This window comes from Protopterus annectens, chromosome 1.part2 (assembly GCF_019279795.1).
Source record: "Protopterus annectens isolate FY-2018-M chromosome 1.part2, PAN1.0, whole genome shotgun sequence".
NCBI lineage: Eukaryota > Metazoa > Chordata > Ceratodontiformes > Protopteridae > Protopterus > Protopterus annectens.
This window is the reverse complement of record NC_056727.1, coordinates 595,313,791-595,326,925: the sequence shown is the minus strand read 5'-3', so window position 1 is coordinate 595,326,925 and position 13,135 is coordinate 595,313,791. Positions and strand designations below refer to the sequence as shown.

At 41.3% G+C, this 13,135-nt stretch overlaps 1 protein-coding gene across 2 annotated transcripts in view; it reads right to left on the bottom strand.

Moving 5' to 3' along the window:
* Window positions 1-13,135, bottom strand: part of BROX (BRO1 domain and CAAX motif containing) — a 1,162,070-nt gene that overhangs the window by 494,112 nt on the left and 654,823 nt on the right. For both annotated transcript variants that reach the window (XM_044057891.1, XM_044057898.1), the window contains exon 8: window positions 4,655-4,744. In XM_044057891.1, coding sequence (XP_043913826.1) covers window positions 4,655-4,744 — 90 coding nt within the window. The remainder of the gene's footprint in view (window positions 1-4,654; window positions 4,745-13,135) is intronic.

The following is a 13,135-nucleotide window of genomic DNA, read 5'->3' as shown; positions in this document are numbered from 1 at the left end:
TGTCTTAAATTCCCCTAGTGATGTGAACATCCTCCAAGAGAGCCTTACCCAAACTAATGACTGGTGCCAGAGGCAAAATCTCAAACTGAATGCCAAAGAAATGCATCATAATCCCCTTTGTGGAAAATAGTGTCCCCACTAATTATCACATTAATAATGACGTACTAAGCACGCAATCAGTCGTGAGGGAATTCGGCACCTGGGTTGACAGCAGCCTGACTTTTGACCACCACGTTGCCTCCGTTGTACAGAAGGCTTTCTACATGGCCAACTTCATAAGTAAGGATATTTATTTACTATGTACCTTGCCAAGCACATGCAGCAGCTGGAAAGACCACAGAGGTTCTTGACCAGGAAAATTCAGGGTCTCAAACACCCATCCTATACAGATAGGCTAAAAATCCTGTCCCTCTACTCAGTCTTGTACAGACTGCTCAGAGGTGACCTGTGTCTGGCACACGAGGCCATCTCAGACCCAGCCTTGATGGAGTTGCTGCATATCCGTAAGTCAAGCTCCACTCATGCAACCCACATGCAAGGCCTCACCCTGGTCTGTGACATTAATAGAACTTGTTGGCAGGATAGATTTGTGTCCCAGAGAGACTCCCATCTGTGGAACGGACTACCTCTCCATTTCAAGCAGAATACCTCACTAGCCCTCTTTAAGAGGAACTTGGACAACTGGATGGGAAACAGAAAATAACACCCCTGGGATCATATATGTGTCCCTACTGGACAGGGGAAACAGGTGCTGACTTTATGGGAACATGGGTGAAATTCTTAGCAAGGTTTATAAGGGCCTCCGGGCCAACAGCCTAGTATCAGCCTATGAACCTACATTTACCTCTACGTTTAATGGAGATGAAAACAAACTAAACATTAATATGCTTTCCTCTTTTGAAGTGCTTCTGTTTTCCCCACACAACACTTTTAACTTATTTTTCCAACTACATTAAATATTGCTGTATTTTATCCAATACTTTTCCTGCATGTTAAGCAATGCAACTCACTATATTTCCTCAAACACAACTTTAATGACCAGGTGGGTATTCACAAATTTACTTTGAGAGTGACTGTAATGGCCCTCCTGGAGAAAGGAGGTTTGGTCTGAAGGAGGGTACTGGCAAAGTATTATTGGTTATAAGATTCTATCTAAGACATGGGAGCAGTCTAGCTACATATAAACATTTCTCTTCTCTGTCATCTTAAAGTCAACAATTTCCATTAGACAATGTTCACTAAGTTTGTTCTTTGAAGTAGCTTCTATTAATTTATGAACTCAAGAACAGCTGTTCTTTAAAAATACAGTAAACAACAATTATTTTACTTAATTATGTCCATAGACTCTTCAGACCATGAGTTCTGAAATGCACAAGACAGATTTGCTACTGAGCGAGAAAACAACAGAATATGACAGAATAAGAATCAGGATCTCTAAATCTGAGAACATGGTACTCTTCCACAAGAAAGAGTGGACTGCTCTCTAAGTGGAGTTGGGGTAATTAAATGCCTTTGGTGATGGACTAAGTACCTCAGGACCTTGTTCACTGTTCACAGGTAATGGCATGGAGAAGCATGAAAGTAACAGATAAGCTGGGCAGCGGCTACAATGTTATGTGCAGCAGACTGACTTGTATCACTGAAGGAGAAACTGAGTCCTCAGACAAAGCTCTTAGTTTAATAGTCAAGGTATGCTCCATCCTCATCAATGGATGTAATCGGTGGGTAGTGATAAAAGAGAGAGAGAGAGAAACCATGGATGCAATTGGAAAAAATTGGTTAATCCTCAACAGGGCATGAAACTCCTGATTAACAGAAGCCAACTCACGTAGTAGTCAAGCATCTTATAAGGATGCATATGAACAGCTTTCACTGGAGGTCTGCTGGGTATGGATGACTGTGGACAGACTCAGGACATAATGGAGAGAGTACATCTTTCAGCTGGCCTAGAAACATGTGCAAATCCCTCAGAAAGAGGTGGAATCTCTACTGCAACCACAACCTTCTTCTGAAGAGGTGGGAAAAAAACTGAAAGGAAGTGTCCACCAAGCATAAATAAACTGATATGACTTCCAAAGAATTGGCTTAGAGAGAAAGGAGCAGTAAGATTATTGTTGTCTGCTTTCACTACTTCAGTGAAGTACGTCATTGATGGCATGAACTAACAGTAAATATGAACTGCATTTATCACACAGTTAGTGTAATATAACCACAGAAGTGTAAGCCTTACTGCTCTACAGTAATTCAAACTCTCTACAGACTATAAAAAATAATGTACACATTTACTTTATAGCAAAAGTCATATCCTCATTTTGTATCTGCTATGGGAGATAGAAATTCCTGATATTTACCAGTAATCAGAACAACCACCTAAACAGGAGAATGCAGTCACAACGGGCTGAAATTTCCAAATATTTTTTGGATGCTTACTCCTAAAGAAGGAATGAAAAGTATAACTGAGTAAGCAACTTACCATAATAGTGATGTCTGAGAGGGATCACTGCAGCAGTTATAACAGAAGAGCTCCCAGTCGCAGGTAGAGTTCAACATCAGAACAGACTTCCACAGCTATGCACCCCACCATGTTAGGGCGACTCCATCTTTCCAAGGACATACATTCATTTCTGGTAGAAGGGTGGTGTCTGCAAATGCCATCTTTAGTTCTTTCTTGCTCCAAATGAGACTAAAATTATAGCAAGGTCGTCTACAAACATAAATCCAGTCTTATTCGTGGAACCTGGGCAAAAACTTTGTTATAGAATTAACAATAAACAGGAGCAAATTGACTAGGTAGGGAAGGGGAGAAGGAACTGTAGATATTCACCACAGCCAAAAGATGCTTAATTAGGATGGAGGGAAGGAAAGTGCTACTGCAACAGTGATCAAACTCAAACATCTACGAGGATAACTTGCTAACACAACTCTACAACATTCCTCATTGGGATCATTGTTGCAGTCAGACCAGAAGGAATGATTCCAAACGCTGCCCTAAATGAAAGGATGTTGGCTAAGATCCAGAAGAGAGTTGATGTAGCCCTCATAAAATGGCAGAAGAAAATTAATCTCTGGGTGTTGTCAAATATCCCACCTGTGGTGTTTTTAAAAAGTGTGCAATAATGACTGTGTGCATGCTACAATAATCTGTATACTTTCAGCCCCCTCTAAAGGAATGCAGTAGTAGCAGCCATGCTCCCTGTAAAATGTGACCTAAGGGAACCTTTTGATTTCTCGCCATGAGGCTTGTAGCAATAAGACAATAAGCTAGCCGCTTAAAAATGGTCTGCTTAGACACTTGCATCCACTCGTTTTTTATACTGAAAGAAATAAACAGTTGTCCTGCCTTTCTAACCTCCTTGGCTTTATTCAAGTAGTATATCAGTTATACATGGACAACTAAGGAGTGCAATATTCTCTTCTCATTCAGAAAGCTACAGAAAAAGATGGGATATTTGCCCGCTTGATTTAAAGATAACTGTCATTACTCTTATCTTTGTAAAAAAAAAAAAAAAAAAAAAAAAAACAGGAATGACTTTTTCTACATTAGCACCTGGAGCTTAGATATCTCCTTTGGTAATGTCAAAGAGTAAGGCAATTTTCCAAGTAAAAACCTTGAGAGCTATGGTCTTGGCTGGTAAAAAAACATGGCAGGGTCAATTTCTCCAGCATGAAGTTCAAGTCCAGAGTAGCACTTCTCTTCCACAGCTCTGAAGGGAAGGACACTGCCTCTCATTGTCTTTTGCTTGCCACATTATGTAAGACAATAACTTCTGGATACAATAATAGTGGAAGAGTGGGATAAGCAGCCGAGCTTGATACTTTGTCATCACATTCCAAAAGATTACCATCGGTTATATTTTCTTCAGTGTCAAGTAAGTCTTTTGAATTACTTCCTCTGGGTAATTCACTAACTTCATTAACAAACTTCTGCAGTGGCATGCCTTCAACAGAATTGTTGGATAGTGATTTCACAGATGAATGCCCTACATCAGAAACAGTATCATTAGATAAACCTGAACTTGTACACTGCTCGGGTATCAAAGAATTAGAACTCGCATCTGATCTACAGCACTTTAACCTTTTACCTTTTTGTGATGGCAAATCTCCTTTATGTTTTCTTTTATGAGTGTTACTATTATTGAGTTCAAACCTTTCTTGTGTGTTTACCTTTTTATTATTTTATATAAATGCCTTTGTTTTTACAATTAGTTTTCCTTGTGTTAGTCATATTGACCCTCAGTACCTATATCTGTCCATTTTCGTCACTTCAGAGAATTTTCCTTCTAATATTTTTGTCGATTCATAAAATTTGGTACAGTTTGTACAAATAAAATTAAAATTAATTCCCTCTCTGAATTAATATGTGATACACATTTTGTGTACTGAACTAGAAATTTATAATAAATCAAGTATTCCAAGGTGTATGTATTTAATGAATCCATAGTTCATCTGATGGGATGCCTCATCTATGAAAATGTGAATTACAACAAATTTTCAAACACTACTATTCTCTAAGAGTAACACCAGTCAATGTCTGGATGCAGTTAACGGGGTATATATGGACATTTCCAGGAATCAATGTGAAATTAATACATTGTATATTCAGAGTAAATACAGCACAAACATGTTAATGAAACCAAATGGACAAGCTACTTACCAGCATTCTGGTAAAGATTTGCTGTTTCGTAGGACAGAGCAGAGATCAGCCCGGCATTGTGTTTGAGTTCAATCGCTCTAGCAATAGTGACTTAAAAAAACACAAAAAACAGTACAGTTTTTAATAACTTGATAATATAGTTACAAACACTATACATTTTACAGTCTACCCTTTGGTTTTAATTTTGAATTTGTAAATGAGGAAGTAATACAAAATGCACTGAAAAAATAACACATTATCTGTAAATCAATGGCAAGTTTAACAGTATGTTTAACCCCACAATGAACAATCTGTTTGCTGCTCAGTAGGAAAACAAAGAGGTCTGCATGCTTCCTGTAATAATTCTAGATGAACTCAAGCTGTGGTTTATTCTGTGCACTTCCCACCAAAAATGTGCTGAACAATGCATATTTTAGTAGTGATAGTGGTCCCTGTATTAGGAAGGTGTAGACACAGTAAAGTTATCTAAAATCTTACCATAACAGTACATGTCTTTCTCTTCACTGCTGCAGTACTCTGAATGCAAGGGGATCTCCCACAAAGGACTGCTCAATACACGGCCAGTATACCAAAGCCTGTAGTTTCTACAGGCACCGTACATCACATGTATTCCCCCCATGCAAGGCATAGGGCATAAAGCTGATGTATGGATACCCACATTCAGAACTGAGAAAGTCCCTGGAGGAACATGTGTATCTAGAAGGAGAAAAGGCAAAAGAACCCCTCAGCCAGGACAGCAAGAAAAGGCTAGAAAGGAGGGAGCAAATACTGCAACACTGAAGAGAAGAACATTTACTATTATGGTGAGATTTTACACAACTGTACTATGTCCTTCCATAACACTGTTGCGGTATTCTTAACAGAAAACCTGGGAGGAGGATGGAACTGAAGAGCCCTCTAGAAACTCATGCCGGATAGCTCTAACAAAGCCAGCTCTAGCCCTGGAAATTAACATTCAACTTATAATGCTTAATGAAGGGATGAAGAGAAGACCAAGTAGCAGTGTCAAGGTTGGAAATGATATCTATCCCCTTGAAAAGGCACCAGAGGAAATGACAGCTCCGGTAGAGTGAGCCTTTACTAAGAGGAAATACATTTACCATTAAAAGAATAACTAAAATAAATGGTTTTAGAAATCCAGGAAGAGATGGTCTACTTAGAAACAGCTAAACTCAAACACCTGGGGTGAAAGGAAGCAAAAAGCTTCTCAGATCTGTGAATAGCTTTAGTTTTATGCACACAATATGTGAACTATCTATGCAAATCCAATGCATAAATAACCTTCTCAATGGCAGACTGCAAAGATGGGAAAAAGGAAGGCAAATGAATAGACTGACTAAGGGATAACTCATTGACCACCTTAGGCATAAAGGAAGGATTAGTACACCTGCCTCTGTGGAAAACTAAAGGAAAGGAGGAACAGACGCAAGCCTGAAGTTCAGATACCCTCTTGGCTTAAATAACAGCAAAAAGAAGAACAGTCTTCCAAACACAATATTGTAAGAAAGCTAAACCAGCAGGCTCAAAAGGAGCCTGAGTCAATTTTTCAAGAACAAAACTGAGGTCACAGGAAGGCAGAACAGACTTCCTGTGAGGCCTGATATGAAGGATGCCTTTAAGAAATTGCTAGACTTCAAATCTAGAGATCAGAGGAGGAGTCAAGGGCAGACAAAGAGAAACTGCAGAAATGTGAGCTTTAACTGAAGAATATGCCAACCCAGCATTCAGCAGATCACACAAATAAGAGAGAACCTGAGGAACCTCCCCATATTGGGGATCCTGATGGCAAGAGAGGCAGCACTGATGGCGAGAGAGGCAGCAGACAGAAAATCTCTTCCATTTGGACAAATATAATTTTCTGGTAGTGGGCTTTCTGGCCTCCTGTAGGATTCAAAGCACATACTCAGAAAACAGATGCCTGAAAGGGATCAAAAATCTATCACCCACAGCGTCAGTTGAAGAGTGGACAAGTGGGAATGAATAGGAGACCCTTTTTCTTGTGAGAGATGGTCCACCCAGTGAGGTAACATGTGGTGATTGCCCCTAGCCAAGTGAGAAAGAAGGGGGAAGTAATGCTGTCTTAACCAAAAGGAAGTCACAAACAAGATTTTGGGAGAGTCCTGCCTGATGCTTTGCAAGACTCTCGGAAGCAGAGGAATGGGAGGGAAGGCAGACAAAAACATCCCCTTCCAAGGAAAACACAGCGTGTTCACTTTCCAAACCAGAGAACCTGGGATGGGACACTGGAGCAGACTTGAGGAAGCTCTCTGTTCAGAGTGGAGGCAAAAAGATCTGTCTGAGGAATACCTCACCAATGGACAATGTCCAGGAATACATCTCTGTGAAGCATCCATTCATCAACTTGTATGCTGGAACTTCTCAGTCAGCCACTAGATTGCATTCCAAGGAAATGAAAATAGCCTGAAGAGTCACTTTATACTGCACAGTTAGATCCCAGACTTGAACAGTTTGCCTACAAAGAAAGTAGGACCTTGTAGCCCCCCCCCCCCCCGCTTGTTGACATACCACATCATTGTGGTATTGTCTGTGAAAACTTTGAAGGATCCAGGATGAAAAAGGGAGTGGAAAAGCCTGAATAGCTAGAAGCAAAGCCCTCATCTCCTTTATTTTGATGTGGTTCAACCTCTGATGAAGAGGCCAGAGACCCTGTACCTTGAAAGAGCCAAAGGAAGCCCACCATCCCATGTCTGAAGCATCTGTAAAGAGCTTGAGTCGGGGCTGGTGCCTGGAAAGAAAGTCCAAGGTTGAGAGAAAGTTGATGAATCCATCACTGAAGCTCGAGATTGAGACAAGGGAGGAAGGGGACTGTGAACTCCAGGGTGTAGCAATGTTGAAGTCACACTGATTTGAGGTACCACTGTAGCTTTCTCATATGGAGATTGGCCAGAGGAATCATGGGAATGGTGGAAGCCATACACCTAAGAACCCTGAGAAAGTCCCTGGCTGTGACTGAATCCAGAGGAAGAACAGACTGTAAAAAGGCAGTAAGAGACAGGGCCTTGTTGGCAGACAGAGACACCAGCATAAGGATAGTCTGGATTCTACAATCAAGGAAAACGTGATCCTGAGAAGGAGTCAGAGTTGATTTCTGAAAGTTTATGGTGAACCCCAGACTCTGCAACAGGGAAACAGTAAACTGGAGATCCTGAAGCACAGCCTCGGGGAAGAAGCCTGAACGAGCAGATCGTCGAGATAAGGAAACATCGGAATCTCTCTTATCCTGAAAAACGTAATTACAGGAGTGCGGCATTTGGTGAATACCTCTGGGGTAGTACAGAGGCCAAAAGGCATAGCAGAGAACTGAAAATGCAAGAAGAAACAGAGAAACTCAAATATTTCCTGAAAAGGGAAGAGATAGGGATATGAAGGTAGGCTTCCTTGAGTTCCAGAGAGAGACCAGAATAGCCTGAGGCAGAATAAGGGGAAATACAGATGGGAGAGGTAACATCCAGAAGGAAGGAATCTTGTGAAAGGTGTTGAAAGGTCCAGAATTTGTCTCCATGTGCCCTCCTTTCTGGGAAGAAAAAACATTCTGGAATAAAAACACCTCCATACTTGGGCAGGGGGTGTTCATAGTTCATAGTTCATAGTTCAGTTCATAGTTTAGTACTAAGTGCAGCTTGAATGGTGCCCTGGATCAACAGAGAATGAAGCACCTGTTGGGAAAAGAGGAAGCAGTTCTTGAGGAGATTGAGGGATGCTCAGAAAGGGAGGAAGGGATTTCTAAACCATGAAATACCCCTGGCGGACAATGGACAGAACCCAACAGTCTGTTCTGATTCCTAACCAATTTGGAAGTGACACAGAAAGAGACAGGGATAAGGAAACCTGGCCGTGGGAAAGGGGAAACAAAAGTACAGTTTTGTACCTACCATAAATGTAGATGTTCGAGGATTCCCTTGCTGCAGTCCTGACAAAAAGCCATGAATCTTTTACATGAAACAAATAGGCAGAAACCACCTATGGCATAAAGGAAACACATAGGCATAAAAAGAATTAGTAAACAATACCCCACACATAAAGAAAAAAGCCAAAAAGCTCAGACATAAGCCAACAGAAACACAACACCCTTCTAACAAGTAACCAACAAAACAGTCAAAATAACACCATATAAGTTTTTCCAGTGGCAAAAGAACTAAAAATTCTTAAAAGTAAATTTTTTTGATCAAGTAGGATATTCAAGCTAAGTAGGAAAACTCTATCTACAATACTCTGCTTCTTTAAAAAGCTAAGAACACAAAGAACAAAGGGTCGAAACAAAGAGGCCAGTAGTCTGCTGCAGCATGACAAACAATGGGAAGAACAAACCTAAGACAAACAAAGTGAGTGTCCAACAATAAGCCAAAATATGAAAAAACCAAATTAAATAAGCTCCTCCAATCTCCAAAACTCTTTACTTTTTTCAAAATAAATTAATCTCTCTCATCTCTCTACGCGTACTAGCTTCTATAATTAAAAATTCTTCAGGCTCACATTTTGAGGACCTGTGAGAGGCCCTTAGCTTAGCATACTTCAACACAGGAAGATGCCAGGAAGCTGTGAGAAGAGAGAATTGATGACAAACGAAGAACCTGAGACCGTCCTTCTGAGATAAGAGATGACAGAGCCAGAGTAGGCTTCTCATGTTTCTTCTTTAGAAGTGGAATCAGAGGTGTGCAGGGGCTATCAATCTGAACAAGACAAATCAAGTCCTGACCCTGTCCTGTCGAGGCTAAAAGCTAATTAGGAAGAGGTAGAGGTGAAAAGGCAAAGACATGAAGGTTTTTCCAACTGAAAGACAGACAAACATCCACTTTCCAAACTGTGTGAACCCCTTCCAACTTTGTGCTACTTTTGGCAGCTGGTGGTTGTGGGTGTGAAGAAATCTATCTCTGGAAATTCCCCACCTGGTCATATCAAAGCATGAAACATTCAAAAGATCAGTTTCTTTCCCAGGATTTTCCATGATTTGTCTCTACAATATACATCTGTTAGGGTTCTCCTGGCCTGGCCCTTGCCTGAAAGAGTCAGTTTGCAGGCTTACTTGTCAGTCATAAAATCATTCATTGCTGCCTGCATAGAGGATAAGAATGTGTTCACCACATGACAGTGTTGTGTTGAATCAACACAATCCCTCTCCTAAATAATGAAATGGATGTAACATCAATGCAAACTGGACTGCTAACATCTCCTTCATGTTGATATGTAGATGTAGTTTGCTGGCAGGTCACTTGTCATTGTCACTTATCCCACTTTCCATTCAGATCTCAGTCGCCGAGGTCTGAGTCGTTGTAATCTTTAACAAACATCTGGCTTCTGGTTTAGATCCTGTTCCTCTTGAATTTTCACAAGACATTTTTTGAAACAAGAATTCCTTTTTGGCAGTTGAATGACGATGTCCAAATTGTGACAATATTGCAGTGTCCCATTCATAGATTTTTTTGCATTGGCAGCAGAATACAGTTTGGCATTGAATGGCATTACCATGAAGCAGAAATGCATGAGATGCCGTTGCGAGGACATCCCTTGCAGTCATACGGACTGATGAGATAGTTGATTGTTTGTTTTGATTGCTCTTTGTTTGTTTATGTTTGCTTGGCTGCTCATCTAGATCTGCAGCTGCTGTATTCAGTCTCAGTACCAGACTGCACATGTATTTACTTTCACAGAATACCCTTACGATCTAGGCCAACAATAGGCATCTTAGCATACTAGCTACATATTGTTCAGATGCCAGAGAAGGTCCGAAGTTCTCCAAGTAAGGATAAATTTGAATGCCTTGAAGCCTGAAGTAAGATATCACTAAAGAAGAGCTATATCACTGGTAGAACACTCTTTGTGTATACTCTAAAAGCAATGCAGAAGCAAAGAAAGATAAAGAAGGGCCGGAACCGCAGATACTAATACTTTTCTGCAACTCTGCAACTTAGCCTTATGGGCACATTGTAAGCTTCCTTCATGAAGATTCCCATCAGTCCTTGATCAGGTAAGAGTTAACAGTTGTCGCGTCAACATCTTGAACTTGGGAATGTGTATAAAGATAAGTATTGAGGGAAAGATAAATCAAAATGTGTCTCCCTTCTTCCCCCTTCTTGGTACGAGAAGAAAAAAGAAAATAAAATCCGAAGCCCCTTTCTGGCTGGCTGAATGAAGCCCCTCTCTCTAAGGTAACTGAACACTTGTGCTTTTCTTTTTTTCTTTGTGGAGGAGGAACATCTGGCATGCCTTTGAGGAGGGGCATTGAAATGGAAAATCTGTACGTGAATGAGATATGATCCCATCTGTATCTGTCTTGATGATGATTAAATCCCAATTTTCTTTGAAAAGAGATCTTCTTCCTCCCAAAGGAGCTGCCAGACGAGTCCACACTGGGCGCTGAAAGTGGCGTCATTGGTTCTTCTGCTTAAAGGACTGACCCCTGCCTCACCAGAAGTCTGAGCAGGTGAACTGTCTGATGAGACTGGGAACCATAGGATATGTCCACCCTTAGCAGGCCAATTTCTTCTTCTACTTTCTGCCTAGAAGGCTGCAAAATCTTTAACAGTCTGCACTTAGCTTATCTCCTCCTTTTTTTTCCTTTTTCTTTACAACACACAAACATGTCCAACAACAACATCAGACTGTAAAGACATCAAAAAGCGGTCTTAACATGCTCAGCTAATTTTGATCCTTCAACCATGCAACAGAAACTAGTAGCAGCCACCCTCGAGGAAGCCTGAACAGCATCAAAACCACACTGCAAGAATGCTTTACCCACTTGTCAGCACACACGACAACACCAACCACCAATTCTTTACACTCACACTCACCTTAAAAGCCAAAGCATCCACCTTAGATTTCAATTGTGGGAGATAATTCTGATATTTCAGCATATGAAATTGACAGGAGACTACCTCCTGAGAGGGCAGGCCTGCCCCACAACAGTATCCTGCCTGCCTGAGACTCTTGGCTCCTGGCTGGGCTCCCTCTAGCCAGGCCTTCCTAAACCTCGGCGTCCTGCGGCCGACTGCCCTACCTCAGACTTCAACTGTCCTGTCACTGTTCTTTCCAGGAAACGAAATGGGAGCATCGCGAGCATGAGTATAATTGGCCTCACGCTTCCAGCTTCCCCTAGCACAATCAAGCCTCTCCTCTTAATAGTTAAACATTTGTAAATCTAAATCTAGGCAACAGCGGCAACAACAACGTCGTGCTCAGGCCCTAAACAAGGTATACACAATGTATGATAATCCCTATCTGTCAAATAGAACCATGAAAAGGAGGTTTCTGGGAAGTAGGGATCTAAGTAGACTTAGAAGGAGGTACAGATCTAGAACCCTTTTTACCATTGGGTGGAGGGCGAGACTGTCTGAGAACAAAAGCAGATTTGGATTGATAATTTCTATGAAACTTTGGAATAGGAGAAAAAAAAATGTTTCAACTCCAGCAAGGTTTTGCCTTTATCCTGTACAGATTTAAAAGGTTTAGCCACAGCAACACCAAAAATTTTTTTATTATCCAAAGGAGCATCCAAAAATTTGGCCTTAATATCGTCAGGTAAAGCCTAAAGACAAAAACAAGAGTAAAGCCTCATAACAGAACCAAAAGCAGAAGCAGCTCTGAAGGAAGCATCAGCTGCATCACAACTACATTTAATAGAGTGGTGGGCAACCTGAGAGGTGGAACCCAAAAGAATGAGGCAGAAGCCTTCCCCACAGAGTCAGGAAGACTGGAAATAACCTGAGAAAGGAAGGCCAAAACATACCTGGTAATATGAGTCTAGTCTAAAAGCTAAAGTAGCAGCAGTATAAACCTTCTTCCCCAGCCTCTCCATGGCCCTACTATCCTTGTCTGAAGGAAGGAGCTTAGTAGAAGGAAACAGCTTGGAAGGGTTGTCAGAAGAAACAGCCACTACAGAACGATCAACATAAGGGCATTTATATAGAAATTTACATTCATCAAGGCACCTTGTAAAATCTGTCAGGTTTCTTGGGGGCTGGGGGCCACAGAATCTGCAGAAAAGGTATCCGGGGGGGGGGGGACCAGAACTGGGGGAATAGTAGAAGGCTTGGGAGACTCCATCTGGAAGAGTTCATAGCATCTCTTTTGCATAGCAGAAATTTGAGAGCAATCTCGCTTAAAGAATTCCATCATACGGGAAACAGCGCCCCAAAGGAAAGTTCCTCTGAAGGAGAATCTGGACTAATAGCATCCTCTTCCTCTGAACCACAGTCCAAGGGGGAAGGGATTTGAGAAGAGTAGCTTAAAGACTCTTCCCCTGAAGCCTGATCCTCATCAGGGGAATCCAGTTCCCTAGATCTTTTAAGAGGAGTGGAAGACCAGGTAGGGGCAGACACAGACACCCCTTGAGAAGGCTTTAAAGCCATTAAAGCATGTAACAATCCCTGAGTATAAACCTGACATTCGTGTTGGGGATCCTTACAGGGGAAATATTCTTGATTTTCTGTTTCTTTTTCTGTGAGACATCTGCACAAAACATCC